General features: G+C 35.7%; 1 protein-coding gene across 1 annotated transcript in view; it reads left to right on the top strand.

Annotated features, from left to right (window-relative positions):
- The window catches only part of LOC150105630 (uncharacterized), a 169,545-nt gene that overhangs the window by 73,796 nt on the left and 78,839 nt on the right, over positions 1-16,910 (top strand). The window contains exon 5 of the mRNA XM_090394956.1: positions 8,964-9,082. Coding sequence (XP_090251082.1) covers positions 8,964-9,082 — 119 coding nt within the window. The remainder of the gene's footprint in view (positions 1-8,963; positions 9,083-16,910) is intronic.

Raw genomic sequence — 16,910 nt, 5'->3', positions numbered from 1 at the left:
TATACATCCTCATTTGCAAAACAGAGTTCCATGTGGTATTTTGTCAAATGCCTTTCTAAAATCCTTTGCAAAATCCAGCAGAATCATCGTATAGCCAGTTCCTTTATCCAACTCTGCTGTTACTCTCTTATAAAAAGGCAATAAATTATAAGGTATGACTGACCCTTCACAAACCATGTTGACCATCATACAGAGTCATGTTTTTATCTGCCCATTCTTTACTTTTTCTTTTTTTTTAACCAATTTTTCTAGTACTTTTACCACCATGCCTGAGATACTGATTGGCCTATAATTTGCTACTTCAGTCTTCGAACCACCCTTATGCAAGGGCATTACTTTCCACTCTCTTGGAACTCTACCAGAGCTGAGATTTAAACAGCCTAGTCAGAGGCATTGCCAGTTCCCCTGCACATTCTCGAAAAGCCCTACCTGATATCCCATCGAATCTCACAGCTCTATTTACATTGAGACTGCAATATCCTAAGAACCTCCAATTCATCCACCTCTGTTCCCACATTAATGTCTGTCATATATGTTAAAGCAGTAACCTCACTATGATGACATGCCCTTGCCAAGTGGTCACTTAGTAACTCCACTAATTTATCTACTTCTGTCACTTCGTGACCATCATCGCTCATTAAGGTCAATCTTCCATGGTCATTCTTGCTCTTACTTGCCACTTAATGAAAGAACTCTTTGGGATTTCGTTTGACCTGCTTGGCTAGATTCTTCTCATAATCTGATTTTGCCTTCCTTGGTATGCTGGTCACCTTTCTTGTTATATACCCTCCACAGCATTTTCTTCTTCTTCTTCTTCAGCTTGTGCTTAATGTTATTAGTCATCCATCTAAAGCATGCCTGATTAACCCTACTTACCTTAGGTATACGATTTAATATTGCCTAATCTAGATGACCCTTCTCCCATGATGATCTTAATCTAGATGATCTCTATCTCCTATGCACTACAAACATCCTTATCCTGCAGTTTTTTATGCCATGGCACAGAGTTAAGTAGCATCTTCCTAAGCTTGTTAATCACCTGCCTTGTAGTTCCACATATACCCTTCTTGACAGAATATTCCTCTTGTACAATCTCCCAAGTCAAGAATGTGGTCACTTTGGTTATGGATAGTTCTTCTGATCCAATACTCTCACACCCCCTCCATCACATGCTGCCTCAAGTAATTATCTCTTAGTAGGTGTATAAATTCCATTTCCTTCCTGCCATGTGATCTGTCTTCCATCCAGTCGATATCTACACAGTTGAAGTGTCCCCATAATAATCACTCAACCTCTTATACTCATTCTACTAATTTGGCAGTGCATGTCTTCCAGATCATCCCAACTGTATATTTTGTCTTACTGGCCTTAATCTCACATCAGACTACTTCAAATGAACAGCTAACCTCTTGCTTATCTCCTGTTCTTTTTGGTGCATTTCAGCCACTATCATCAGCAGTACCCCTCCTTCATCCTGTAATCTTTATCTTCCCTGAAAATGCTAAACCCTTCACATTCTCTATCCCTGTAACTACATAATCTGCTGTTAGCCAAGTCTCACTAATGCCTATAATTTTTGGCAAGGTTGCACTAACCAATGCCAGGAAAACTCCTCCCTCTTGTTCCTGATTTTTCTGGCATTAGTATATAGAAACTGCAGCATCCCTTTAGGGCAACCTCCTGCCTTTACTTCCTGAATTGACTACAACAGGGATTCTCAATCTATGGTACGAGTATTACTGGTGGTACGTGAACCACTGCCTTACTGGTACATATAATATCTTGAATTAAATACAGTGGCATAGCACTGGAAAAGGTTGATAACCCCTGGATTACAATATTCAATATTTTTGCTTGAGAGACTAGATTTCACACTTCGTCATTCTCAACACTCACTTGCCTCGTGGGTGCCTTCACACAAACTAACCTTCTTCCACCCTAATTGCTTAAGTTTTCCTGAATTTGTGCTTCAGCATGCTTTGTGAACAAAGCTCTCTAATCACGTAACACCAAAACCAATTGAGATGCAGTCCACCAGTAGTATACAAATGCTTCTTTCCATCAAAAACAGACCAGAGATCCACACAAATCCTACATCATTCATTCTGCACAACCTACATATAACCTCATTAGCTAGCAGTGCCCTCCTCCTTAGTTCCTATATCCTTAGTTACCTCTATCATAGCGTGGTAAGAGACTTAGTCTTCATCTTCTCACTCTTCAGTTTTGCCTATTCTAACAACTCATTTACTTCCTCTCTCATAGAGTACTTTTCGCGTCTCAAATCATTTGTGCCAACCAAGACAATCATAACCTTTGACTTACTTTTTTTGCATCTGGATGGCATGACTAATATTGTGAATTTTTTTCTCCAGGGAAACATGATTTTGTCACACTTTCATTAAGTACTTCCCTGATCATTGAGTCTCCGTATATGATTTTCTCCTTAACTTGTTTTTCTTGTTTGTTCACTTGGTCTTTATTATTTCTTTGAACCACCTACTTCCTTCTCTTTTCAGCCCTGCTAATATCTTGCCACTTCTGCAATTTTTCAATTGTGTGCTTTGTCCTGTGCAGAAGGTAAAGATGATAAATGAGATCGTAAAAGATGGTAAATCATCATCATCATCAAATTCCTGTACAGGATATGATAGTACTACACGAGAAATTTACATCATTACTAACTTCCTATCTACAATTTTTCTCCTTGGTTGTCAAGACTTCAACATTATCAGATCTTATATTTCTATCTTCTAAAGCACTTTTTACCATATCAATCTTCCTATATCTTGGTCTTCCTCTGGGTCTTTTTCGTGCCAATCTGGCAGAGAACACTTGTTTTGCTCATCTTTCCTCTCCCATTCTGTTTAAGTGACCGTACCACCTGAGATTAGCTCTGCTAACGCATTCCTGGATGCTGACAATGTCAAGTTCTTTCCTAATATCCTTGTATTTAATATGATATTGCCATTGATGCCATCTGTTCACGACACTAATCTTTCTCAGGACTCGCTTATCTGCGGTCTCTAGTCTTTGGTCAAGTGTTTTACTTCTGACCCAATTCTCAGATCCATAAGTTAAAACTGGTTTGAACACTGTCTTGTATACAGCTAATTTAGTGTTCCGATTAATTTCTCTCTTATTCCATATGAATTTATTCAATTGACTTCCTACCATACCAGCTTTGTTGATTCTGCTGTCTATTTCCATATTTAATTTACCATCTTCACTAAAAATCGTACCTAAGTAGCTGAAATGTTTTACTTGTTCTATAGGTTCTCCATTCAAGATGCAGTTGATATTTTCAGTGTTTCTGTCTATAATTTAATTGTCTTTGTCTTGTTATTATTGACCTTCATACCATATCTATTACAACAGTTATTCACTTTAGTCAGAGAATGTTGCAGACTTGTAGCAAATTTATTTAGAATTATAACATCATCTGCATAAATCAAAGAACTGACATTATCATTCCCAATTTTGATATCAGGTTTAATACTACTTTCCCTCATAATGTGATCCATATTGATACACAGAATAACAGAGAAAATAATGTACATCCTTGTCTGACACCAGATTTGATGTTAAACCATCTTTCTGTACTTCCTTCAATTCTAACTGCTGACTTACAACTCAAATAAAGACTAAGTATTGCTTGACATAATGTCCCACTGGCACCATATAACTGTAGCGTATTGAATAACTTCTCTCTTGGCACCTTGCCATATGCCTTTACCAAATCAACAAAACTTAAATACAGATCTTTGTTATATTCCCGTGATTTCTGCCACTATTTGTCGTAAAGTGAAGATCTGATCCCGACAGCATCTATTTGGCCTGAATCCAGCTTGTTCTTCACCAAGCTTTCCTTCCACAATCCTTCTCAACTGTTTCTGAAGTATACTTGTATATAAATCTTACCAGGAACACTCAGTAGAGAAATGCAGACCCTCTGTAATTCTCACATTCAGTTTTATTTTCCTTTTTATATATGGGTACTGAGAGCTCTACGACAATCATCCGGGATTCGTCTCTCTGTTCATGCCTTCCGAACTATTCCACGCAGCCACTGAAAGACTTTCATACCTTCATATTTGAGCATTTCTTGTCGAATATCATGTACTCCTACTGCCCTTCCACATTTCAGGGATTTGATGGCTTTTTCTATTTCAGGTATGGATATATATATATATATTCCTGACTGCATGCCTGGTCAGTGTTTTTAACCACTGTGCTCTTACTACTTGTTTCATTTAGTAATTTTTCGAAGTAATTACTCCAAACTTCAAGGATATCTTTTTCTCCAGTTTTTCATTTCACCATTGTCATCTCTAACTCCTTTTACAGCACTCTTTCCTCCATTTCTGAGCTTCTTCAACAACCTCCAGAATATCTTGTCACTTCTTGATATTTATTTTTGACATTCTTACCAAAGTCTTCCCATGACTTTTGTTTAGCTAGTTTAAAACAGTGTTTAGCTTTCTTGCATTTGTCTCTGTATTCTCTAAGAGCACAAGCTGACTTATTTGCCATGAACTTTTGATATGCTTTTTCTTTTCCTTCACTGCCTCTTTCACTTCCTGTGTCCACCATGGAGTTCTGATTTTTCTATCCTTGCAGACAACCTCTGTAATTCTGCTGATACCTCTGTAATTCTCACATTCAGTTTTATTTCCCTTTTTATATATGGGTACTATGAGCTCTACTCCAATCTCACCACATGCCAGAGGCATGTGGTGAGGCTGTCTGCAGTCAGTGTTTTCTTCAGGGCTTGCCACTGAATCTAAGGTTTGGTTTCTGTTCTCAAACTCTTTCATTTTTTTTTTTTTTCAATTATGTTTGTGTATTTTAGTCTACATTTCACATCTGAGAGCTGCTCAACATTTATTTGCTTTAAAACTTTCTTATATGTTTTTCTTCTCAATATGAAATTCAATTTAGTCCTGCTGAAGACTAAATGGTGATCACTTCCAATTTCAAATCCTCTGTACACTCTGGTGTCCTGCCCCAGGGAGAAAACATCACTATCAACAATAACATAGTCAATGAGACTTATAATCTAAGATGGTAAATTAAATATAGAAATAGACAACAGACTTAGTAAAGCTGGTATGGTAGGGAAGTCTGCTGAATAAATTTATATGGAATTAGAAAAAAATACTCAAAACACTGAATTAGCTCTTTACAAGATGATGTTGAAACCAGTTTTAACTTATGGAACTGAGAGCTGTGTTAGAAATAAATTACTTGAACAAATACTAGAGACCTCTGATATTAGAGTTCTGAGAAAGATTAGTTGGGGTGAATAAATGACATAAATGTCATTTATTCATCCCACTATCCTGATTTTTAATGTTTTATCACATTAAAAATCAGGATATTAGGAAAGAACTTGCAGTTGTTAGCATTTGGGAATGTGTTAGTAGATCTAATCTAATCTAAGGTGGCATAGTCACTTAAACAGAATTTGAGAGGAAAGATTAGCAAAAGAACTTTCTTTGCTAGGTTGGTAGAGAAAAGACCCAAAGTAAGATGTAGATGGATTGATACAGTAAAAAGTGGCTTAAAAGATATAAATATAAGATCTGATAATATTGGAATCTTGACAGATAACCGATTAATTTGGGGGAAAATTGTCAATCGGAAGTTAGTAATGGTGTAACTTTTACATATAGTACTCTCATAATTATCCTATACATCCTCCTGAAGGTACATATCAGGAATTTGATGATGATAGCTATAGTAAACTTTTTTTAACTTATGTGGGCATATTAAGCAAAATTCCACATGCCTTCTGAATCTAAGTTTCTTTTGATCTGCTGCCTTTTCAAATGTTATTTTCCTGCTGTCATTCCCACTTGTGTAAATGTTATTGTTCTGCAGCTAGACTTTCCTGTTGATACTCATTTTTATCTTTATAATTTGAAGGTTTATGATTTTTCTTGTTCGAGGTTTTTGGTTTTTTACTCGAGCATTAATTTATCACTTATGAGTACATCCCATCTAGTATTGTGGTCATTTTAAAGTAACAGACATCATTCATTATGTTGACATAAACAACAATATGCATTATGATAAAGAACATAAGTTAACAGTTGTCTGGTGGACATTACATATTTCTGAGCATGTGGCCATTACATGGTTTGTACCATTGTTACCTAGTTTGAGAGTAAACAGTTAGTACGTCAGTGGTGCCTCGTACTTCGAACGTTCCAGAGTTCAAACACTTGAGAACTCAAGAAATTTGATTCGTAGTTTGAACTATAGTCCAGGAACTCAGAGTCATATAGCATTAGACAGTTTTGGCACGTCATTGGGCATGCTTCTCCCTCACTCACTTCTCTGTGCCTGCACAGTGTGTGTGTCTGTCTGAATCATTGAACCACTGTGTGTTGTCCCTTACTTTAGACAGCCTAGTCATTGCGCGATGCATTTGTGTAGAGAATTTTTAACTGTTTTTGGCATTTTTTTTATTGCCTATAACATCCAAGAATGTAGAAAGAACAAAACCTAAAAGAAAAGTTGTAGTATCGACAATTGAGATGAAAAAAATGATCTTACTGAAAAAAAAAATCTACCATTAAAAGCTCTTCTAGTGATGGACAATGCTCCTGCTCATCCCCCAAATTTAGAGGAGGATTTATTTGGCGAATTTAGTTTCATCAAGATAAAGTTTTTGCTGCCCAATACCATTTCTATCATACAACCCATGGACCAGCAAGTGATTTCAAACTTCAAAAAACTGTATATTAAGGCTATGTTTTTAAAAGTGCTTTGAAATAACCAATGCCACAGAATTAAATACAAACTACAAGGCACCACTGTAGTTAGCAAAAGAATTTTTTTTAAATTATCAAAAAATGAAAAATGAAAAAAAAAAAAAATTAAAAATTTTTGAGAATGCAATTTGATATTTAATAAATATCAAATTTTGCAAAAAAAAAAAAAAAAGCCTTTAAAATTTAGCAATTTTTTTAAAATTAATGTTTTATTAAAATCTTAGTCATTAAAAATCTTTGAAAAATATATTTAAAAATCAGTGGTAATGTGGAAAAAAATGCATGAATAATTTATGTTATGTATGTATCTATTAATTAGTGATTTTTCTTGCCTAATATGATTTCCATAGTCTTGTTTACTGAAGCTCGAAATGTCATTTAAAAAACATTATGCTCTCAAAGAGTTTACTTTAAAAAAAACAAAGAGTTATACAGTACTGACTGGATTGTACAAGAGCTGATACAATTGGTTCTTATACAATCTTAGTTCTTAGTTAAAATTTTTTAAATGTGATATATCCTTTGAGAGCAAGAGTTTACTTTTTTTAAAAAAGTATACAATATGATTGAAAGCAAGGAATCATTATGAAGTTTTTCAGCTGAAGGTAAGTTAGCTACTCTGCTGATGCTATTAATTCACTACAAGTTCATAGCCTTTTGTGAGCAAGATTAGCATTTAAGAGAGAGAGAGAGAGAGAGAGAGATGCATTGTGTTTCTCCCCTCAAACAGACTGCCCACCCACAGGTATTAACTGACATAAATAATGGACTCATAATAAATAATGTCTGGTCCTTAATAAGTATGGTGCTTGTCTGTAGTTATTATTAAGGCTAAAGGCAGTCTCTCCCCACTTGAAGTAGGTGTACTTGGTTGGTATTCTTGCAATTTTTTGATTGGCTAGGAATTTATTTCATGGAGACAGTTGTGAAAAGTTGTAAGAAGAAGAAGGGAGCCAACCGATAGGTGCTGAAAATGGATCACTGGCATGATTAAAGTATATTTTGCAAAATGTGTAAAGTACATATAAGTCATTTTGCTTGGATGGATAAAAATTAGAAAGGCTTGCAAATTTTTTTGCAAGCCATTCTAATTTTTGTTTCAGTCTAACCATTTGTAGGTATCGGAAGAAGACAAGATGTATCAAATTTATATATTGCAGTGATTCTGTCTGGATGGAATTTAAATGCCAGCGGAAATCTGTTTTTTGTTTGTTAGAAATTATGTATCAGCAAAAAAAAAGATATGAACTGATGTTAATAATTTCATGTTACCTGGTGAAATTTTAGAAAATTTAAGGAAATTTGGTATTTGAATCTGTTAAAATTTTGTCATTTTTGTTATGGTTAATTTCAAAATGAGCCAAAATGATATGTCCGCAATGCTTTTCCAAAAAAAAAAAAAAAAGAAAAAAAAAAGTCCAAACTTGTGATAACAAATAATGTCACTATACCATAATGTTAAAAAATGCATTTTTAAAACCCTATGAAAATAAATTTGCTGAGATAAACTGCTCTGTAGTTGTAGTTTTGAGGGATTTTGGTGTGATTGTGGACAGGGAGTTGGAATTTAGAGGGCACATTGCAAAGGTAACCAAAACAGCACATCAGATTATGTGGTTATTGAATAACACACTAACAAACAGGGATAAAGAGGTAATTGTTCACCTATGTAAGTCTAATAAGGTCACATCTGGACTACTGCGCACAGATCTGTACTCCCAGATCCTATGTTGATGAAGAAGTTGTAGAGAGAATCCAAAGGTGATTGGAATACTCACTTTGAGACTAGATTGATGGTTTGTGGGCTTCAAAATTTAACTGATAGATGAAAAAGAGAAGTCATGGTAGAAGCATTTAAGTTATTAAAGGGGTTTTATAGGATTGACACTGAAGGCTTTTTTTTTTTTCCAATATATGACGAGAAGGGAGAGAACAAGAGGTCACCAGTGAAAGTTGTGTAAGAGTGTTTTTAACAAGAGTGTTAGGACCAGGTTTTTTGCTTGAAGAATAGCGAATGGGTTGCCAGAGGTGATTGTGGTTGCTTCATCAGTGAAGTTTAATGATAAGTAAGATAGGTATTTTGTGTGAATGATGCTATGTGTTAATAAATGGATCTCCCACAGTGAGTCGTTGTATGCCATGGTGATACCTATATAATAATAATAATATATATATTTTTTTTAGGTTAGTGGAGGATTTTCTGTAGGAATGACAATATGGGAGTGTGTGAAAAAAGAAGCACAAGAAGAAGCCTCCGTTTCAGATTCTCTTCTAGAACTGATGCGACCTGTGGGAAGTGTCTCGTAAGTTTTTTTTTTTTTTTCCCATACATGGAACATTTGTTTATTATTTATGGAAAAAGCTATCATTTATGTGTATTCCCCCCCCCCTCCCAAAAAAAAAGATGCCATCGAATTAAAGTAGCTAACTAGCTGCACAGCTGAGGAATTAGATAAGTACCAAGTCGACATAATAGGGGTGACTAAAACAAAAAAAAAAGGCAAAAAAACTGGTGAGATCTTTCTGAGCAATAAATACAAAATGTTATATTCAGGCAATGACAATCAAGGAAAAGAAGGAGTAGCCATAGTATTCAACACTAAATATAAGGCTAATCTTCTTGAATGGCAGGCAGTCTCAAGTAGAGTGATGTGGGCAAATATGAGAATGGGGGAACTGGACAATGAGACTTATTTGTGCCTATGGTTCCACAGAAAGTTTTACTAAGGTAGAAGTGAGGAATTTTTGATGCTTTAGAGAAAGCAACTGACACAATGAAAAAGGAAAAGTTGGTTCTTGTTGGGGATCTAAATAGCAGTATCTTGGATTTCTGCTCAGGACACACTGGTTATTATTAACACAATGTTCCAGTATAAAAATGTGCACAAATTCACATGGAGAGAAGAGACAAGGAATAAGAAAAGTCTCATTGACTGTGATATTGTTGATAGGGATGTTTTCTCACTGGTGCAGGACACAAGAGTGTACAGAGGATTTGAAATTGGAAGTGATCACCATTTAGTCTTGAGCAGGATAAAACTGAATTTCGTATTGAAAAGAAGAACATGTAAGAAAGTTTTAAAGCGAATAAAAGTTGAACAGTTCTCAGATGTGAACTGCAGACTAAAATACACAAATATTATTCAAGAAAAAATGAAAGAGTTTGAGAACAGGAACCAAACCTTTGAGATTCAGTGGCAAGCCCTGAAGAAAACACTGATTGATTCATCCAGAGAGGCATGTGGTGAGGTCTGCAAGGATAGAAAAATCAGAACCCCATGATGGACTCAGGAAGTTAAAGAGGCAGTGAAGGAAAAGAAGAAAGCATATCAAAAGTTCCTAGGAAATAAGTCAGCTTATGCTCTTAGAGAATACAGAGACAAATGTAAGAAAGCTCTAAACACTGTGTAAAACTGGCTAAACAAAAATCATGGGAGGATGGACTTTCACAAGAACATGGAAAATATCAAGAAGGTGGCGAGATATTCTGGAGGTTGTTGAAGAAGCTCAGAAATGGAGGAAAGAATGCGGTAAAAGGAATTAGAGATGATAAAGGTGACATGAAAACTGCAGAAAAAGATATCCTTGAAGTTTGGAGTAATTACTTTGAAAAATTGCTAAATGAAACAAGTAGTGATAGCACAGTGGTAAAAAACACTGACTAGGCATGCAGTCAGGAATACATATCCATACCTGAAGTAGAAAAAGCCATCAACAGCTGAAATGTATAAAAGCAGCAGGAGTAGATGATATTCGACCAGAAATGCTCAAGTATGGAAGTATAAAAGTTTTACGGTATCTGCACTGCATAGTTCAGAAGGAAGAATTCTAGATGATTAGAGTAGAGCTGTCATGGTACATATATAAAAAGAGAAATAAAACTGAATGTGTGAATTACAGAGGATCTGTATTTCTCTACTGAGTGTTCCCTGTAAGATTTATGCAAGTATACTTGAGAAACGGTTGAGAAAGATTGTGGAAGAGAAGCTTGGTGAAGAATAATCTGGATTCAGGTCAAATAGAGGCTGTCAGGATCAGATTTTCACCTCATACAGATAGCTGAGAAATCATGGGAATATAACAAAGATCTGTATTTAAATTTTGTACATCTGGAAAGGCATATGACAAGGTGCCTAGAGAGAAGTTATTCAAAACACTATATTCTGTTAATGGGGCATTATATCAAGCAATACTTAGTCTTTATTTGAGTTGTAAGTCAGCAGTTAGAATTGAAGGAAGTACAGGATTTAATACCACTTTCCCTCATAATGGATCACATTATGAGGGAAAGTGGTATTAAACCTGATATCAAAATTGGGATGTTAATGTCAGTTCTTTGCTTTATGCAGATGATGTTATACTTCTAAATAAATCTGCTACAAGTCTGCAAGATTCCCTGATTAAATTGAATAACTGTTGTAATAGATAGATATGAGGGTTAGCATTAAAAAGACAATGAAAATAGGCAGAAACATTGAAAATATCAACTGCATTGAAGAACCTATAGAACAAGTAAAACATTTGAGCTATTTAGGCACGATTTTTATTGAGGATGGTAAATTAAATATGAAAATAGACAACAGAATCAAAAAACTGGTATGGTATGGTAGGAAGTCAACTGAATTAATTTGTATGGAATAAGAGAGAAATTAGCCAAAAAACTAAATTAGTTGTATAGAAGACAGTGTTCAAACCAATTTTAACTTATGGATCTGAGAGCTGGGTCAGAAGTAAAACACTTGACCAAAGACTAGAGACAGCAGATATGAGAGTCCTGAGAAAGATTAGTGGCATGAACAGATGGCATCAATGGCAATATCATATTAAAAACGAGGATATTAAGGAAGAACTTGACATTGTCAGCATCCAGGAATGCGTTAGCAGAGCTAATCTCAGGTGGTACCGTCACTTAAACAGAATGGGAGAGGAAAGATTAGCAAAACAAGTGTTCTCTGCCAGATTGGTTGGAAAAAGACCCAGAGGATGACTAAGATATAGGTGGATTGATAAAGTTAAAAGTGTCTTAGAAGACAGAAATATAAGATCTGATGGTATTGGAGTCTTAACAGATAACAGACTGATTTGGAGGAAAACTGTAGATGGAAGTTAGCAATGATGTAAATTTTTCATGTAGTACTATCATATCCTGTACATTCCTTGAGGGTATATATTATTATTATTACTACTACATTGACTGCATATTATCATATATAAGTGACACCTCCAGGGAATCCAAAGACTCATCGAGGGAGAGTGTGCCAACAGCATCGAATGATTGTTCCCTTACAACTACTAACTGCGCTCAAACTTGCTGAACTTTTTTGCTGAGCCTTGATGATGAACTAGTTGGTTGCACTTGGAAATTTTGTTCCTTATTATCATGTCTTTTGAAAGCTTCACATTTATTTTCCATAATTTATATCATATGCTAATATGTAAATTTTTTGTACACTGATATTACATTTGCACACAGTTTCTGTGTGCAAATGTAATTCAATGTTATATTCAGCTATTATTGTCTTGATGAACATTTCAAATACATATGTAGTCTGCCGCTGGTGGCACTCAGAATATGTTGGAGATTTTCACTGTGTGTGTGTGTGTGTGTGTGTGTGTGTGTTATATTTTGTCAAACTTTTGAATTTAAAATGCTTCAGTTAATAGCTAATAGATATATGCAACTCATAAATAAATTCATTAGTAAGTATCCCTATTCCAAGCATACATCATTATTATCAATAATAGAATGATAAACAGAATATTAAAAAATTGTTTTTGAAAACAAAATAATAAGATTATTTTATAATAACTGGTAAAACATTATTATTATTACTATTGTTATTATTATTATTATGGGATACTCCATAGAGTCCTTTGACTCATTGAGAGAGGCCCTAAACATCATGCTAAGCACTAACATTTGCACTGTATCTATTATACTTTGCTTTGAACTCATTCATAGTCATGGCACCCACAATAGACTCATGCAACCTATTCCCTTCATTCACCACTCTCCAAGCAAAAAATCTAGTTCTAACACCCTTGCTAAGTACACTCTTGCTTGGTTTCTAAGTATGATCCGTAGTTCTCCAACCACCAGCCCTGTTCTGAAAAATTTCCTCTGTATTAATCTTGTAAAATCCCTTTTGTAATTTGTATGTCTCAATCATATCATCCATTTCCCACCTGTCAACCAATCTCTGCAAATTTTCAACCTGTTCTCATAAGCTTCAATCCATAGACCTGTTACCATCTTGGCCACTTACCTCTGGATCCTTTCAACTTCTTCCTCATCACCAAGAAATCCAGTTGATCAGATTTGCTAGCAGTAGTCAAACTCTCTGGCTTCATCAGTTCCTGGAGTATAGTTCCATTAATGTGATATACAGCTGGTAAGCTTTTCACTCCATAATGCATAACCTTACGCTTTGCCACATTCTTCCTACCATCTTGAGACTAACCCAGTGCTGAGACGTAGATTAAACAATGTGGTCAAAGGCACTGACAATTCCCTAGCACCTTCACTTAAAACTCAAGCTATTATACCATCCAATCCCATAGCTGTTTTTACATCAAGGTTTTGCAATATGCTGTGCACCTCCATTTCATTTACCTAAGTTCCCATGTTCTTGCCTCTCTCGTTACTGCAATATCTCCATCTGGATGATATACTCTTTCAAAGTGTTCACATAGTAATTCTACTATTTCAACAGATTCAATTACCTCCCTACTGTCACAATTCATTAAGATCATGCTGCCATAAACATTCTTCCTTTTACTTGCAACATATCGAAAGAACTGCTTAGGATTATCTTTGGCCTGTACTGCTAATTTCCTTTCTGGCCTGTGCTTTGTACTGCTCTTGTGCTTGCTGGTCACCTTTCTCCTTGACTTCCCTCCATAATTTTTTCTTTTTTTTTTGTAGCTCCTGCTTAATGGTGATATTCATCCATTTAATTTACTTGATTTACTCTCCTGAACTCTAGGTATGCAGTCTGCCATTACTTCCCTCAAACACTCCTTTACCACTTTTCATGCACTATCAACCCAGCCCTTGCAATTTCACATGACATGGCAGTGATTCAAGCAATCTCCTAAGCTTGTCATACTTATCAGCCCTGTAATTCCATATGTACTCCTTCTTAACTGAAAATATCACACATTTAGCCACCTCCCAGGTCAGGACCATATGATCACTCTCACCAATTGGCAGCAAAGTGGTCATATTGGTTATCGACAAATTCAAATAGACAAAGTATGTTCCATTGCATGCTGTCTCAGGTAATTATTTCTTAGTAACTGCATACATTCCATTTCCTTCCTCCCATGTGTCCTCTCCTCCTTCCAATTTGTTCCCATAGTTGAAATTCCCCATAATAATTATCTACCCTTCACTCATTGAGTTATTTGCCAATACATACTATCCCCCCATCATCTTTTCCATTCCCTGCTCTATAGAAGCATCCAACTGTGTATTTTGTTCTGCTGGCCCCTATCTCACACTAGATAGCCTCAAATGTGCTGTTTTCACTGGCCTGCAGTTGAACTTCTACTCTCTTTAGTTGCAATTCATTGGCTATCATCAGTAACACTCCTTCTCCCATTCTTTTCTCTTTATCCTTCCTGAACACACTATACTCTTCACATGCTGTCCCAGCAACTTTATTATCTTCTGCCAGCAGTGGCTCACTGATGCCTCACTAATGTTCCAAAAATGTGGCTAATTATCTCTTGTAATTCTTCTTCACTTTCTGCCAGAAGATCGATATCATCTGCAAAATGTAAGTTGTTTATTCTTAATTCACCAACTACTATTCCAGTGTCATATTTTTGAAGAGCTTCATCTGACATATTCCAGAAAACAATTAAAAAAAACAGTTCACTGCTGTAATTTTTAATTTCAATTCTCATATCAGGTGAGAAATAAAGAGATTTAATAATCCTAATGATTTTATTGTCTATAACCACTGGTTAAGAAAAGTAATTCCTTGAGTGAAAAATTATTCCAAGTTTTTTGGAAACTGAAGATATTATAGAAGTGATGTGATTATGCCATGCATTAATCCTTATCCTACTCGTATGATCTTGCAGTGCTCAAAAATTTCAAGATCATCTAAATAAACTAATCCCGGTCATCTTTCCTGCACTAAAAAAGAGCCAATAAGTCGGTCCAAGAAGAGGGGGGGGGAAGAGAGAGAGAGATCATCTTGATTGTTAAGTTGAGCAGTATCAAAAGTAAGTGGTGAAGAAGTGTTTTTTTGTGAGAAAATGGCAAACCTGTGTTTTGGAAGTGTTGAAAGCGACTAGGTTGTTGTCCCATTGCAGGATGGTGTGAAGATCAGTGTTTTAGGGTACTTATTGTAGATGATCTTGAAGTTGGAATGTTTGAGCACTGCATATATATATATATATATATATATATATATATGAGGAAGAGGGCTGGTGAAGTAACAGAGCACAGAATGACACCATTAACAGGAAAATCTGAAGCGAGAACACCCTTCACCATTGCACATAGTGAACATTATAAGAGAAAACTTGTGATCCAATTACAAAGGGAGGAAGGCAGACCATCAGGTGGCAGTTCGCTGAAAAACCTTTAATGCCAGACCCCTATCAAATGCTTTGAAATGTCAAGTTCAACAGCATAGGTTTCTCCAAATCTTTGTGTGTCCAGAGGTGGGTGAGCCAGGAGATCTGTTGTGGATGTTTGTGGATGTTGATTGGTGAAATCCATATTGGTGGATTGTTGATTAGTTGACAGCTCTACAGATATTGAGCTTTTTTTACAGGATATCGTTTTTTTTTTTTTGAATTGGCTATATGTAGTCTTACTTCCATGCTGCGGGGGGGGGGGGGTGCCAGCTGAGTATAACATAATGTACTGATATTATTTCAGGAACACATGAGTGCAGCTGGTAGGATTCAGTGAGGACTTGGAAGCCTTTTTGGTATCCAGGTTAATCAAAATTCTTCTGAGGTCTTTCTGGTGGAAAGCTGCAGGAGGTATACAGTGCACTGTTCCAGTTAAAGGAGTTGGATGAAAAGAATGATGCCAGATCAGCCTTATCTTTCATATTTAGATGAGAAAGAAGTGGAAGCTCAGATGAACAAAAGTTATATCCAAAAACTTTTGGATATAACAACTCCCATTGGCACAAGTGGCAAGTTTTCTACATTTATCCTTATCAAAGTCAGACTTAGCTTTTTTAATGATGGTTTTTGCAAGTATTGTGGACTTCAGTGTAAGCTGTGAATGAAGTTGGGGTCTTTGTTCCAAGCCAATAAGCTGTTGTCTTTTCTTGGACCACCCAGGTATGCTTTTCTGGAAAACCATGGTTTGGATATAGGATGGGAATTTTGAACAGAGTGAAGAATCAATATAGATATAGAAGCATAGATAATTTCTGTAACAAGATCACAACAAATATCTGGATCTTAAGAACAGAAATAATAGTCAAACCATGGAAAGGAGTAAGTGAAAGTCATGGAGATATTCCAACTCGAATTGTTGTAATGTCAAATGATGCACGGTTGTGAATGGCTGAGAGGAGGACATTCCACAAGAGATGAAACTTAAATGAGATTGTGATCTGAATTACTAAGGGGAAGCAGTCTCCTCCACAGTATACCTGGAAGGAGAACTGTTTAAGAAAAGAACCAGTGTTGGGTGTGTGGAGAGAATTGTCAGGGATCTGGTTTGGAGAAGTGATTTCTTTTAAATTATTACTTACAGCAAACAAGAATGGTACTCAAATTGTACCATTGTAGACTAAGCATATTTTTCATGAATTAAATTTTTCAAAGCCAAGTAACCTTAACCAATCTTTTTTGAGTGCGTGTGAAAGTTTTAAAAAGAATCGATCAAGCAGCTTTAAGAGGCAAACTGTGGATGCAGATACACTAATTCAAGAAAAAAATGAATTTCAAAATAAGAACCAACCCATTGAGACTCATTGGTACATTATGAAAAGAACACTGATTGATTTAGCCAGAGAGGCATGTGATGAAGTTGTCTGCAAGAGTAGAGAAATCAGAACTCTTTGGGGAGAAACTCAGAAATTTAAAAAGAAGTTATAGAAATGAAGAAAGCATATGGAAAGTTCCTAACAAGTGAGTCAAAATGTGCAC

Source organism: Typopeltis vanoorti, chromosome 6 (assembly GCF_054136105.1).
Source record: "Typopeltis vanoorti isolate ZY-2024b chromosome 6, IOZ_Tvanoo_1.0, whole genome shotgun sequence".
Taxonomy (NCBI): Eukaryota; Metazoa; Arthropoda; class Arachnida; order Uropygi; family Thelyphonidae; genus Typopeltis; species Typopeltis vanoorti.
The sequence above is the reverse complement of the archived record's forward strand: the minus strand, read 5'-3'. Positions and strand labels throughout refer to the sequence as shown.